The 15,678-nt window shown below is 38.1% G+C and overlaps 1 protein-coding gene across 1 annotated transcript in view; it reads right to left on the bottom strand.

Moving 5' to 3' along the window:
- The window catches only part of xpr1b (xenotropic and polytropic retrovirus receptor 1b), a 28,192-nt gene that overhangs the window by 3,118 nt on the left and 9,396 nt on the right, over nucleotides 1-15,678 (bottom strand). Inside the window, exons 3-14 of the mRNA XM_055202878.2 lie at nucleotides 11,220-11,321; nucleotides 8,787-9,007; nucleotides 7,242-7,391; nucleotides 7,050-7,133; nucleotides 6,874-6,955; nucleotides 6,568-6,764; nucleotides 5,087-5,266; nucleotides 4,773-4,941; nucleotides 1,582-1,776; nucleotides 1,309-1,469; nucleotides 1,083-1,222; nucleotides 549-770 (exon numbers count right to left, since the gene is read on the bottom strand). Coding sequence (XP_055058853.2) covers nucleotides 549-770; nucleotides 1,083-1,222; nucleotides 1,309-1,469; nucleotides 1,582-1,776; nucleotides 4,773-4,941; nucleotides 5,087-5,266; nucleotides 6,568-6,764; nucleotides 6,874-6,955; nucleotides 7,050-7,133; nucleotides 7,242-7,391; nucleotides 8,787-9,007; nucleotides 11,220-11,321 — 1,903 coding nt within the window. The remainder of the gene's footprint in view (nucleotides 1-548; nucleotides 771-1,082; nucleotides 1,223-1,308; nucleotides 1,470-1,581; nucleotides 1,777-4,772; nucleotides 4,942-5,086; nucleotides 5,267-6,567; nucleotides 6,765-6,873; nucleotides 6,956-7,049; nucleotides 7,134-7,241; nucleotides 7,392-8,786; nucleotides 9,008-11,219; nucleotides 11,322-15,678) is intronic.

The raw sequence follows: 15,678 nt of genomic DNA on the forward strand, positions 1-15,678 counted from the left end.
CCTTTTAAGATACATTGTTACAGTTACCTTTTGAGGGAACTCGCGCTGCGTCACTGCGGTGACACTTTGGGGACGCCTCCGGGGGTAAGTGCCCCAGGGTGACATGGGAGCCATGAAGTATATCTATCTGAAATATCGCCAAAGACGGCATAACGGGGACGCAGGAAGTATGGCAAGGGAGATGCAGCGCCTCGTTCCCTTATCAGGGAACAACAGTTACATACGTAACCAGAGACGTTTTCATGTGTCAAACGCAATTATGCAAAAAAGCATTTTGGTATGAATCAACATTCGCATACAGAAGATATAAGCATTTAAAGCGAACAGTTTAGCATGTGTGCTTAAAAAGTCTAGAATTTATATGATATTATCCTACACTAGACAGGAAATAATATGCATAAAATAGATTCAAGCACTTTCAATGACCTGTATCTATGTATGTATATTTTCAAAAACTTTCCAGGGCCTTGATTCAAATCTTTCCCCCAGATTCACAAACTTTCAAGGACCCGTGGGAACCCTGTTAGAGGCAATGATGTTGAACGTACTGTGAGGAGAGACGTGGTCTTCTCAAGGACATGCTGTAGCTCCTCTTCCAGTTCTTCTTTCCGAATCTGTTCCTTACACCATCCTCTTGGTCCATCATCTGCTCCAGCAGCGTTTGGTCATCTGCGTTTAGAGGTGCTACTGAAATGTCCCGCACCGCTCTGAACTCACCACAGTTATTAAGATGTTCGTTCTCCAGACGGAAGAAGTTCCAAACAAAGCGCCTGAAGACAATGAGGGTAAGTCTCTTAAAAATGTTGATTGAAAAAACTCATTTCACAAAAACTTGACTGCAATTTACGACTAGCAATGCCCATTTGCCATGACTATATTTAGAAATCTGTATGGCCATTTTGTTTAAATAGCAAAAACAAACAAATTTTTGTACTTTAAAATTTTCTTTTCCTGTCATTTAAGAGACATCACAACTAAAACTAAATGACATTTTTAATTGAATAGATCATTTATAAATTTTGTATGAGGGTAAGTTGATAAGTCAGGTGAATGAGTGTGCATCTATATAATATCACACTTACCTGAAGACCTCCAATGGTGCAAGGACAGTGCCCACAATATCTGAAGTATTCGGGTATGAAGTAAAAACCCCAAGAGTAAGAGGAATGGTCCATGCAAAGCGCAAGATTACATCTTCTATTATGGCACAGTAGTAGTAAGCCTGTTCAGAGAGCACACGAACTTTTTTAATACTTCAGTGAAAATGCCGTTTTCTACACAAATATTGAGTTTGGTAACCATTCTTACCTTCTGTGGATATACAATCTCCTCTCTGAGGAGTGTGTTCTCCCCTGCATTACGGTCAAACAGACCCCAGTCCATCTTCAGGTCCCACAATAAGGTGTAGCAGGAGTTTATTATCTTGCAGGCAATCAGAATGTAAAAGAAAACTTGACCTTCATCTGTTCCTAAAGAGAACAGATAGAAAAAAAGAAACTATAAATCAGACAGGAGAACAGGAATTATCATGTTGGGTAAATAAACAATATCCCAAACAACCAGGTACAGAATGTGACTTACCTTCGTGTGTTTTATAAAGAGCAGAAAAGATGACCACGAAGAAAGTAGTGGAGTATTTGCCAGCGTTGACCAGGTGAGGAAAGGCACGCTTTGAGTCCCGATAACGCCTCAGGCACTGCACAAACCGGAACCAGGCAGGCAAACACTGGATTACAGCTCGTACTCCGTATGAATACGAGTGACAAATCCGTCCATCTAATTGGAAGACAAAAGGACATCAGCCTGTGGTCATTTTAAGTTCACAAGAACTTAAAGGAACGTTTTGGGTTTTACCACGTTTTAGCATAGGGACACCCCAAACCAATGGCAACAAAGTAGCGCAGACTGTGAGGTCGACTCACATTGCCTGCATTCTGGCTGTGTTTGGGTCCAAAGTTGCCCTGACACATCAAATGGATGGCGGCCAAGTAGCATGTCCATTCTGCTTTCTGTACCAGCAGGTGCCAGTAGTTGGTGTTCATAACTTAAAATAGAAAACTGGAAGATCTAGTGACTGCGGTGATAAAAAAAACATAAAGCAGCGCTTGCTTACCAGTTTCACAAAAGTCTCGCTCATCACAGATGGATTCATGATATATCTGTAATGTCTTATGAGCCGTATCACATGTTGGAATATGATATTTAAAAAAAGAGATTAAAGAAGCGTTCTTTCGTTTGCTTGCATCGTCACTTCCATTTATCTTCTGCACTGGTTGGCTATGCCGAACAGTTGCAATCCGAAAAATCCGCCTCCCGATGTTGAAAACCAGACGATGACTTACGTCGCAAAAACACCAAAAAATTAAATCAGATGATGCTCAAAACCTGCCAAACCATCGGCTTGGAGTGTACCTAGCTTTAGACACCGTAAGGTAATTATACACTTTACATTACACAGTGTCTACAGCAGGGGTCTCCAGCCTTTTTTTTAAGCAAGGGCTTTCACATTGAATGAAATCTGGAGGGTTACTTTTTTGACATAGTCTACTCAAAATGTTTTGTATTACGCATTATTTTAATATTATGATATAATAAATATAATTAGGGATGCTCCGATCGATCGGCCGATAATGCTTGCTATGCTTCTTAATGAAATGTGCTATGCTTCTTTGAAATGCCGCTACATCCAAAAGCCAGGAGGCGGTCTCGTGCAGAAACTCCGAATGCGCAAAGAATGATACACACGCAGCTATGATGACATGCAGCACCAGGAAATGTCTTAAGGATTTATTTATATTGCTGTTTTTCTAACTTTTTCAGGTATTTTCATGATAATAAAGAATATGTATAATGATTATGTTTGACGAGTGTTGCTTTTTCATGCATGTTATAAAGAACTCAAACAAACAGTGATTTTAGATAGATAAGGACTTACTGATCAAAAGACATAGTACATGAAATAGATGTGAATTAGATCGGCTGTCCGATTCGGACACGTATTATTAGTGGAGATCGGCATTGATCGGAGCATCCCTAAATAGAATAATATAACATTGTTTAAAATGTTAACATTAATAAATACATAATTTACCATGCTAATACATAAAAATAAATGAGGAAACAAAGTTTTGTTCCAAAATGAGATAAATGCATTTTTTATAGTTACCATCAAAATCAGTATTGTATCTGGTCAGTATTAAAAAGTAAATTCTTAAGTTTATGTAAAATCTGATATCCGCCGTGTTATTCTGTCATCTTTTCTCCCTTTTTTCCCCAAAATGTGATAAACGCCACTCCTTCTCTGCAGAATGCAATAAATCCGCTCAACAAATAACAGCGCACCATTCCACACATTGTAAACCACAATGACGGTGCATTGAATACACCTAGTTTTCCTCATCTTCTTTGTACTTTGTGATTGTATTATAAACCTGTGATGGTTTTCTGTGGCGGAGAAGAAACATAAGCCATCAGAATCTAATAATTTACGTGCTTTTTCTCACACGGCAGCATCAAGCTTCTGTCATGCTAACACATTGACCCCAGGGATTTTATGAAAAACTTTCCATTATTTTACCCGAAAAGTCAAAGAAAATCGAGCAGGACCAAAACATTTTACAGCTGATTGCTGTCCAAAAAGTTCAGCGATGACATCCCAAGGATGACAGCAGCAATGGCAATGTTCTTAATATGACAAAGTGTTCTCTTTTTTAATCAGTGTATACCACTAGTCAACTAAATGAATATTACATGGCAAAGATGAATGCACATTTATATATTGATTCAATAGATTTATAATAAAAAATAATCAGTTTTTATAATAAATCTTTGAAAATCAAATTCTGGATTTGAATTTTTAATGTTATTACAACTTAAAGATGCTATCTGAAAGTTTGTAACAGAAAATAGTGGTTTTCATCTTGTCACTTTCTTGGTATAGAAAACACATTTTTACCGAAATTAGTCAAAATGGATTTATTGTGTTTTGGAACCAAACTCTTCATATATAAAAATTTAAGCTATTAATAGAATGTGCTTTGGTCTCAGACTCTGTGCGGGAAACCCATGTTTGAGACCACTGGACTACAGTAAGTCCATCATTAGTAACCAGAAGTTCAGTAGTGCCACTGATAAAAGGTCTATAGACATAGATAAGCTTCATATTTTTGTTTTAAACCTTCTAGATCAGGGGTTCTCAACCTTCAAACCCCCTCCCCCCATTGTCCACAACAATGTTTGAAGGCCCCCTACTCATAATTTCTAGAAAATAAATTAAACTTGAGCTTTGTATTACTAGACTACGGTTGTGCAAGATTTAACTTTTGCAATATCATTGTTGTTGTTTTATCAATGTGCAAAATTATATTATCGAGTATATCACTTGCTTTTCAAAAACCAGCCTTCAGTGCCCACAAATGCAATTTCCGTGCACTTTCAAAGCATGATGTAGCAGCATATTTCTGATTTGGGGCATGTGTATGGCTTCAACATCATATTAATTTTTAATACTTAAGCCGATCGCACTATTTGTAATTTCTATGTTGCGAGTGGAGGACGTGCACAGGCCGGACACGGTTTTTCTCACGTCTGTCACAAGCTGTGGATGCATGTGTGGGAACACACAGAGAACAGTGACAAGTAAAGGGAAGTTACTTGAGACATTAGTGTTTTTCTGACGAATACTGTCAGTTCAAAATAACTGGTTGAGAAACACTGCTCTACAACACCTTACATCAGACTTTACAACACCTGGATAGTGACAAATAACTTACCATTTATAATCTCTATATGTCCATAAGTCGTCTTCCAGTTCAGCTCCATGCCGTAAAAGCATATCATGTACTCTAGGTCCATTAAAACCACTACTAGAGAGTTCAACTGGTCAGCCAGCCAGAAATCTGCAAAGCCAACTCTGTGGAATGGAGCTGTGACCACTCGAAACTACATAAAAAAAGATGGACAACAAATTGGGAGAAGAAACGTCAAATGAAGCATATTCAATCAAACCTAACAGAATGCTAATAAAACTCCTGAGTATGAAAGCACACTCGTATATCATTGAATAAAACCGCTATGGGATCCTTACCAGCAATTTGAGCAGCCAGAAGCGAGATTTGTAGTAGCAGGTTTTGAAAGGGTTGATGAGGAATAAAAAGAAGAATCCATAGAGCGCGAGAGGGTTTGCTTGTATAGGGATTTTTATGTCCTTAGCGAAGAGGCAGGACAAAATACTGACACACCAAAGAACACCGAGAAAACCAGCAATCTAGAAGGAAACACAGAGTAACATAAATCTGTCTCTTCAAATGTAATATAGCTTTCAGCATGACAAAAAAATGTGATGGGTACACATCACTGCTAATTATTAAAGTCAAAAACTAGCGGTCACGATACTACTTTAATATCAAAAAAGTTTATTTTTCAAGTTAAATTAGGAGTTTGAGTCAAAGAATCAACAGAATTTTGAACACCCTTTCGTCCAAAATGTTCATTTTTGTTTCAATTGTTTAAAGAGCAGCTATTTCATTGCTAAAAACAACGTTATTCTGTGTATTTGGTATAATACAATGTGTTCACGTATTTTATGGTTAACAAAACACATTATTTTCAACATACAGTACATTTTTGTAGCTCCAGATTTCACTCTCTTCCTGAAATGCACAGATTTGAAAAGCGCAGTGTCCCTGATTGGCCAGCTAATCTGTACGTCGTGATTGGCCTGAATACCTCTGACGTCAGCCAGAAATGTGACGCTCCTTACCACGTTTCAAAGCCTGAAGCGGGAGAAGTTATGATAATGTCTACATCACCAATCCCAGGAAGTAAACTGTTGCCTAAAATCTGTGTGTTTCTTGTAGTCCAAGAAATTAGATTTACGTTGGAGATGACAACTCTTGTCATCGTTTACTTTGGGATTTGTACCTTTTGCATATCGGTAACGTACTAATACACACTTAAACACCAAAGAAAATTAAAAAAACGTGAATCGACAATAAGTGCTCTTTAGTTATCTGAATTATAAATGTAATAAAAACATGCAAAGACACTCGTAACTGAAATCTTATTCAAATCTGAACCAAGATTACTAAGGACTGATATAGATATAAACAACCATTTTCGTCTCAAAGATACAGGTATAGTTCTGTTTTCACGCATATTTAAAGGTTTGCGTAAAGTGCGCAAATTTCGTCTGCAGAACAGTATACATTAGTGCACATTACATGCACCACTGGATTTTTGTAACTGTGCATACATTGTATACATAGGTCACTCATGCCGATACAGGAGAATGTAGCATTTTCTAACGTTTGCTTACATGTACTAGTCAAATAAACTATGCTTTGCATAAAAAACAGCATAAAAACTATACTCCAGGATTAAGCATATTAAACCAATGTCATTGTAACACTGTTCTAAAATGTCATAACCCCCACTATATCATACTTTCATAAAATAGCTTCATTCATGCATACCATGTGGTTTAAAATAACCCTTTGTATGGCATTAAAAGGATATAAATAACATATACTTTACTGCACTGAGCTCAGAAGACAGATCTCGTGTTACCTCAAAGAGATGTTGGTGGGACAGGTTATTCCGAGGGTTGAGCTCGAATATTAAGACGTGGTTCACACCAGCCTGCCTCCAGCCATACGTGTTGATGCCCAACAAGAAAAGGAACTCGATGAGCAGGAAACCACCACGATAAATTCTTACTAGAGGCCACACATTCTTCTCTTCTCCTGTTACCAGCTTTACAACACCTGCGCATGTGCAAAACATGATGAAAACCCAGTAAAATGACAGGAATGACAAAAACAACAGAACCCTTGGCTAAAGCAAGATCTGCTGGAAGAGTTTAAAACGGTCTACCTGTGATGATGACTGTGACGATTAAAGCGACAAAGACTCCACAATAGAGTCCAACTCTGAAAGTCGTCCATGATGGTGCGGGCTAAATAAAAGACAAGGCAGAGCGTCAATGATAGGTCCTTTCTTATCCAATAAAAAAGTGAAAGTTATAGGGTAAAGGTTATAGGATGTCATACCTGTGCTGCACCCAGTGGAGGCACTCGTAACCTTTTCATGGCTCTCTGTCTGTCTCCTCCTTCCAGCTCTGTGGTGACAAGGGCCTGGAAGTTTGAAAAACATGTCATTAAAAAAAAAAACTAACCACTGCTCGTTACATAGTCAGTCACAGTCTGACTTTTGTTTAATGTGAGAAGATTGCCGTACAGTACCTCGGTTTCAGAGATGAGCTGAGTGATCTTCTTGCATGTGTAAAAAGGAGCCACTTCCACGTGGGCCACACGCCAATCTGCCCCTCGCACCGTCTCAAAGATTTTGTCATGTTTCTTTAAAATCTTACGAAAGCCTGTGAAGTTAAGATTCTGACAGAGAGAAACAAATAAAAATCCATTTAACATGAATACTAACAAAAGCACTGCTGAGAATCAGAAAAACCAAAGAGCCAGTTTAAAAGTTAGCAACGCTTAACTGACAGGACTGGATAGAAAAATGATTGTAATGCATTTAGAGCTGCAACAAACGACTATTTCTTCTGTCGACTAATCTAGGGATTATTTTTCCGATTAGTCGACTACTCTAACGATTATTTTTTTTATTAATAAAGTGTTCTTTTTTTGATTAGCTATTTAATCTGTTGGATAATCTGTTTTTCTACTCTTTGTCTGATCTGATAGTCATTGTTTGTTTTATTGTATTTTAACACAACTGAATGCTATTTTCACATATTATCTGTTCTGTTGTCAGACATATAGGGGCGTTTTCCCAGACAGGGAATAGACTAGTCCTAGAGCTAGACTAAAATAAATATAAGAGCTGTTCAAACTGAAAACATATTGCAGTGACATATCTTTTAATACATCAGTGCCCTTAGTTTGGCCTCAAAATGCACACAAGTAATGTTTTTAGTAAGGCATGTTTGTTTAAACTAATTATATTTCCTAATTAAACTAAGGTCTAGTCCTGGCTTAAGCTAATCTCTGTCCAGGAAACCACCCCAAAGACTATTAAAATAGTGACTAAACATGACCCAATAACCTTGTGTTTAATCCAACCAGCTGTTACTTTAACTACTAAGTTACTAAAATCTTGATTTATAAACGCGACAATGCAGACAATTCGGTGCAAATTACAAAATTGCCATTACACAGAGTTACTACAGAAGGCATGCGCGGGCATAGGAGAGAGAGAGCTCACGCACAAGCACATAGAGAACCAGTGTGTGTGAGAAAACACTGCTAACCTTTCATGATAAACTCGAATCAGCCTTCTTCTCTGTCAGTAACATCTGACGTTTACGTGAAAATCGAGTACACAGAGGAATCCGCATGGAAAACACATCCAACTTTTAATTCTTTCACTCAGTGTCATGTATGAGAGGCACTGTCTAGGGGCTTCACGCAGAGAGAGAGAGAGAGAGAGAGCGCGTGCACAAGAGAGGAACCACCGAGTGCTCACAACAATAAATGAAGCCGTTTTAAATGAAAATAAAAATGTAAATGTTGCGACCATTGTTGATTTTGTGGCGCACACAAACAAATAAATGTATGGAAAACACTGCCAGGAGCAGAAGCCGCCATTACGCGAGATTAATGTAAACAGCGTGACACGCCGACGCATTTTACGCATGTCAACGTATTTTCGTAGTCGACGTAATCAATGAGGTCGACGCGTCGTTGCAGCACTAAATGCATTATCGAGATTGTGGTACCAACATAGACATTCATTACCCTGTTACAAAACGTCATGTGTTTTCAGACCTGATAGTTCTGAAGCAGGATGAGGCTGAGGTAAAACTCGCTGAAGGCCAGCTGCAAGTCTTTGATATTGCGATGTTTACTGCGCTCCTGATGCGAGAGGTGGAAGACGGCGCGCCGTCGCCGTAGGTCCGTAGCTCGGCTGCTTTCCCGTTGCGCATCCAGAGACGACTGCAGCTCATTCTGTAGAGTGGCAAAACGTCGCTGGGCTTCTGCAAGCTTCTCTGTATCATGAATGAAGACAAAACATTGTTAATAGTCAGTCTGTAATGCAAATTTTTCACATTATTACATAAAAAATTTTGTCTTTGTAAGTTTTTTTTTGTAAACTTTCTCTGCATCGCATATAAGCTTTTTGACTGATGTCATCAATGGCGATTGTAAAGCCCGGTTTTCACAATTAAATCCGTCATAAACCATTTTCCTTTTTCACTTTGGAATACGTCACACTGCAAAAGCAAAATTTGTTACAATTTATTGACTTTACAAACACTGCATTATTGAATATAAACTCTCTCTAAGCAATTTATCAGACACCATATGGACATAGTTAGAAATAAGAGTAGAATAGTGTGAGACGGAAAAAGAGAATACATTTTTTTGGTGGGGGGGGTCTATAATGAAAGAATAGCAGTCCGAATATACTGTATTGTCCCACATATAAGACAGTCTTGTATTTGAGCTCTAGACAATTGCACATCAATCATTCTGTACACCTGCAAAAATGTGGTAGGTGGCAACAATAACACATAAACAAGTTCACCTGGACTAAAGTAACCTGATACACTACAGTCGTTCTTATCTAGCGAAACCATTGTAATTTTTTGCAAGAAAAATAAAAAATATGCACTTTTAAACCACAACTTCTCGTCTTCCTCCGGTCCGATGACACGCCAGCGTGACCTCACGTAATTGCGCAATAACGTGGAAAGGTCACGTGTTACATATATGAAACGCACATTCGCGGACCATTTTAAACAATAAACTGACACAAAGACATTAGTTAGTATCATTCGACATACAAAAACATCGGAGCGGTCGTCTTTCTCCACACTTGTAAACACTGGGGCGTAGTTTCGCATACGTCTTTTGAAACTACAATAGCATAATTTCTTCTCAACTGAACAAAGAAAGACATCAGCATTTTGGGAAAAAAATGGACTAATCCTTTCATAGGCTATGTGTTTTTTTCACAATGAGATAGGCAGCCTTGTAAGGGGTTTCACGGTTCGTCAAATCCTCGATTCGGTTACATTTTCAATTCTAATGTCACGATTCGATTCTTACCTTTTTTTGAAAGCACAAAAAAATGCTATGCCATTTTTCGACTTGACTTTTATGAAATATAATATCTGACCTTGAACCCCGAGATGCCCTGCCATGTTAGTTGGGCTGCCAGTGAAAAAATATGGTACACGCACATATCTGATAAAACAAAACTTCCTGTCAGATGAACATTCCTGTCAGTACTTTACAAACGCGAACTAATATTATGCTTGTGTTGTAAGTAAACATGCTGCACAGTGTTTTGTACATGCATATGTTACAGCTTTCTCTGAATTTTCAGCGCAATTGATGAAATAAGATCGCGCAACTTTCACGTGCTTGCAAAATGAAACTGCGGAGATCAGCCGCTTTAGTTTTATCAATGAAAGGCTAATAATAGCGCTGTACACCGTGTGTTCGCGCCAGAAGTCAGAAAAGACGTAAAACATTGTGCTCAGTACCTCAGATTAGATGGTAAATGACGTTACATGAGGGCGTAGCAGCATCGACGATTCCAGAGGTTGTGACTTAATTTCGATCGATTTTGACGCCATTGTTTGTTTACATTGCGTGAACGGTGGGCTGTAATTTCTGGAATGGATTTATTGCGTTCTGTTTAAAAGGAGGAGGGGCGTTCATCGCATTTTGGGAAAAAAGGTAGAAAAGATGACAGAATAACACGGCGGATATTGGATTTTGCGTAAAATTAATTATTTGCTTTTAAATACTTACCTGATATAATACTAATTTTTGCAGCAACTAATTTTTTTAAAAAATGGCGTTTATCGCGTTTTGGAACCAAACTCTTCATATGTTACTGTATGCCATATGAAAAGTATTAAAGAATTTGGGCAACCAAACTGGTCCCCTTTGATATTTTGAAATTAAAGCATTTTCTTTATAAAATACAAAAGTTGGTCTTCAAAAAGCTTTTTTCCCAAAAAGTACACTCTGAATAGGGGGGTGTCTTATAATCAAGGTTGTCTTCTATTCGGGACAATACGGTAATGGAAGTCCTGGCTCTCACAGTGTTGCCAAGTTTTAACGTCTGTGTTATTGAAGTTTTATCTTGGTGTAAAGGGTGATTTGTGACTGTAAATACCAATGACATGAAATATAGAAACAACTGATGCAAACCGTGAGACAAGTGCAATGTTTAAACATTGTTACCTGAATAGAAAGTGTTGATTTTGGCCAGCTCTTTTTCACATGTTTGGAAGAACTTTTCCTCAAACTTGGCATAGTATCTCTTGACTGTGTCTTCATCTGTGACTAAAAGCAAGAAGCAAGTGTGAAAAAGTAAAAAAGACAAAAAACAACACAACAACAGAAGAAAACTGTGGAAAACCTAGAGAGCAAACATATTTTATTATTTTGTGTGTGTTTGTTAGATGGATGGGAAAAATAAGCAGTGAACCCTCAGCAACTATAGTAACTATGTCCTCTGGATCTAAATTACTGGCTATAAAGTAGCCACAGAAAATCTATTCTTAGTTGACATCACAATTTCTGAGATCACTAGCTCTGTGAGATGCTCAAGTCATCGCGTGCATTTAGATAAGGTCTTTATTTTACCACAACAAGAGCCAATTCAATGCAGCATTCTTAAAAACAGAGAAACAATGGTTTCCAACCCTATTGCAGAGGCTTATGTAAACGTACATTACAATACACTTGTTACCGTGTTAATAATATTATCTGTTTTCAACTTCCACAGCGTGTGAAGTGCCAGTCAAAGCTAATGAAGTAAATGCGTTTTCAAATCACAACAATAATAACAGTTTGTGTCATAACTTTAAACATTTACGCTTCGAGGGTGGAGGAAATTACTCTGTTTCTGTTAACAGTAAATAGAGTGACACTATTAGAGACTGTGTGACATTTCACATCTGATGGACAAAACACAGATCGCACTGACACCGAGTGTGGCTGATACTGTCCAGACAGACAGGCCATTACTCAATGTGACTGTTAATAAGCACAAGTGCTCCCATGAGCAAAAACACTCGCAGACTTTAGGAAATGACTCACTGCTTATAATAACATTTTTAGAAGTATTGTTTCCAACTTAACTAATTTGAGTTGGGGTTTTCACACCAGTCAAGTGGGGAGATGCGCTATGAATGTAACACTTGCGTATTGTCACTTATGTTTGCAGACTGAATCTTCTGTGCTAAATGAGGGACAGGGAAGTTTACTTTGCATACATCACTACACACATCTATCTGGTGTATTCGTACAGCAAGTTCTGTCCTTTGAGGGAACTCTCAGCGGTGTTTGAATCAGCACAAAAACATCCCATAATCCTACACTTTCAAAACAAGGCTGTTTGACTGACCAGATCCTGTTACCAGCATCAGCTGTGTCAAACAAAAATATTGGAGCTCTTTATTATTTAAAGGAACACGCCCACATTTTGGGAATGTAGCTTATTCACCGTATCCCCCAGAGTTAGATAAGTGCATACATACCTTTTTCATCCCCGCAGGTGCCGCAAATCTATCTGACGCACCCCCCGCTAGCTTAGCTTAGCACAAAGACTGGAAGTAAATGGCTCCAGCTAGCATACTGCTCCAATAAGTGACCAAATAACGCAAACATTTTCCTATTTACATGTGATTTGTATAGTCACACCGTGTACAAATAACAAGGTCATGAGAGACACAGCCATCTTTTAATCGTATACATACTGGGAACTATTTTCTCTGAAGACAAAGCTAGCTGGAGCAATTTACTTCCAGTCTTTGTGCTAAGCTAATCTAGCAGTGGGTGCATGACGTGCGTCAGACAGAGCTACTGCATGCACGGGGATGAAAAAGGTTTGTATAATGGACTTTTCTAACTCTGGCGGGGTACGGTGAATAAGCTAAATTCCCAAAATGTGGGCGTGTTCCTTTAAAAACATGTTTTTAATCTGCCTGAAATAATTAATGTAAAGTGTCTAAGTATTTAAGAGATAACAGAGGTAGCTTTAGTAAGTCTATTGTAAGGCCAAGTATAGAAGACAATAACTAGGAGTGAAAGGGTTCAGGTTAAATAACAAACAAAATGTGTGAGTACTTTTCCAATGATAAAACTGGTTTGTGCCAGCTCTACAGTAGGGAATCTCTCCGTGTTGTGGTTTGAGTAACCCTCCCAAGTGAGACCTTTCGTTGGGTCATTGTGTCTGGCCTGTTATGAAAACACACAGCTCAGTTTCATATCTGCTCGGCAGGGATGAACATACACAGCTTTCTCTTTCAGCTGGAGATCCTGGGAGAGAAAATAAACCGGCTTTGCGCTTGGGAACTTAACTTGGGAACTTTTCCAGTGAATAAGAGAGCATTATAGTAAGAATTTTTTATGCAAATCTTCACTCTCAGAAAAAAGATAAAAGAAGGTACAAAAGTTGTCACCTTTTCAAACAATACACTTTTGCACCTAAAAGTACATACTGGTACCTCAAAAAAAGTACATATCTGTACCAAAATAGTACATATTAGGACCTTTTCAAAAAGTATTTTGCACCTTTTTTTCTAAAAGTGAACAACACGCAACACTGCAATTTCTGTACTTGTTATAGACCAGGCCAAATAATTGGCCAATTTTATACCATTTTGAGATTCATGCCATCCACTTATAACTGTGAATTATTGACCATTATTATTGACAAGTATTACTGTCAGGTTTAAAATGAACAGCATTGACGATGGATAATACATTTCTTTAATTTAGGTCTGGGATGCTTAATCCCGATTTATACTGTCTTATATCGATTCTTAATCGATAAGGCGATATTATGCACAGCTCTTTCATGTATTATGGCTCTTTGATCAGTAGGAAGTCCTCATCAATCTAAAAAAATCACTGTGTTTAAGTTGTTTAAAACAACAAAAAAGCAACACTCTTCAAACATAATCATAAAAATTCTTTGCCATCATAAAAATACCTGTAAAGGTTTGATGACCAGCAATATAAATATGCTTATAGGCATTTCGTGGAGCTGTGTGTTTAAATCATAGAGGTAAGTATTCTGATTCATTATTTTGTCACCTTGCATAGTATTTATTTATTTTCAAATTTATTTAATTTTTAAAAGATTGTCTGCAAGCTTCTCCTCCTGTCCATACGGTAATTTCTCTACTGTGCGACAGAGAGTCGCAGGTTATGACGCAATCGTTAGCCTATTTTTACAAAAACTGCTTCTACTGGGCCATAACGTAAGATACAAGAAAATGGAGCCTTTTATACATTTTCGTGTTTCTTTAGAAATAATTAATGGAGAAATGGAGTCTTTAAACACCTCAGATGTAAAGTGACACCAAAATGAGTGGAAGTCAATGTCATGCTAAGAGCAGGTGGGGGTCCGCTAATCAATGGCGGGCCCGGGGAAGCTTTAACAAAATATGAAACCCTGCCCCCCTGGTTTAAATGGTACTTCTTCTGCGGCACATATTGAGTTTCTGCACGAGAGTGCCCTCTGGCTTTTGGATGTAGCAGCATTTCAGTGTAATCCATTGAGAAGCATTGCAAGCAGAATTGCACTATCCAGTCCTTCCAGAAAAACACGAGTTTTTTTGTGATTGTTGCAGCTTTTCAATGATGTTCATGCCACATAATCACGTCACTTCATAACGTTTTCATGGCAACAAGGGACATGGCTGCGCTTGTGCAAAGTAAATGCGACATTTTTCAACTTTCTGCTAAGACATGTGTGATTTTTGCTCTGAAAATGCAGGGATGAAATCATGCACGCCCTGCACATTTTGCTTAAGGAAATCTGCAATTTATGCGTTGAATCATGCAATTGCATAATCGCGTTTTTCAGGAGGGATTGACTATCTATCGTCCCAGCCCTACTTTAATTTTTTAAATACAGTGTAAACAGATGTTTATTTAGTTAGGTCAACCACAGCTTTTGGCATTTGCGTTAAATTTAAACAAAACTAGCTAAAACGTTATTATGCAGCTTGGGTGTTAACTGCATAATGGGGTAAAACCAGTCATTTCCATTAAGAAATCTGAAGAGGATCTCACTCCCAAAACTGTCAAGCACTGACAAATGAAGACCGTCATATTCAGAATTCAGCAAGCTAAAACTCTTCAAATTACACGTTTCTGACTTCATACGCCGGCATTTTTAACATTCGTCATCAAAAAAAAAATCAGCATCTTATTAACCAAAACCCTGGTTGTGTAATTTTCCCTTTGAAATCATAGCTTCACTTAAAAAATCCCATTAACTACCCCTACCACCACCCAGAAAAGCCACAAAGGTTGACAGAAGATTACAGTAATTTCTAGATAATCACAACTACCTTCATCCCACAGCTTTAGCAAAACACTCAGTGTGCACTATTATGGCTTTCTGAGAGCTTTAGCACTATTGTAAGAAAAATGGGCATCTGAATGTGTGTGTGCTGTAACCTTTGGATCTAAATCATTGCTTATCTGTGAGCTGGAACAAGCCGTATAAGGTTCCCAACAGCTATTGGTCTTTGGCTGAGTCCCGGGAGCTCTAATAGATAGCAGGACATTACAACTGAGACAAAGGTTTTTTTATCACTTATGTTTAGGTGATAAAATCCTGACAAAGCTATTTAATTACACGCTGGTGCCAGGGATAACTACGCATTACATGCTTTCAGTA

The sequence above is a fragment of the Misgurnus anguillicaudatus genome, chromosome 2 (assembly GCF_027580225.2).
Source record: "Misgurnus anguillicaudatus chromosome 2, ASM2758022v2, whole genome shotgun sequence".
NCBI lineage: Eukaryota > Metazoa > Chordata > Actinopteri > Cypriniformes > Cobitidae > Misgurnus > Misgurnus anguillicaudatus.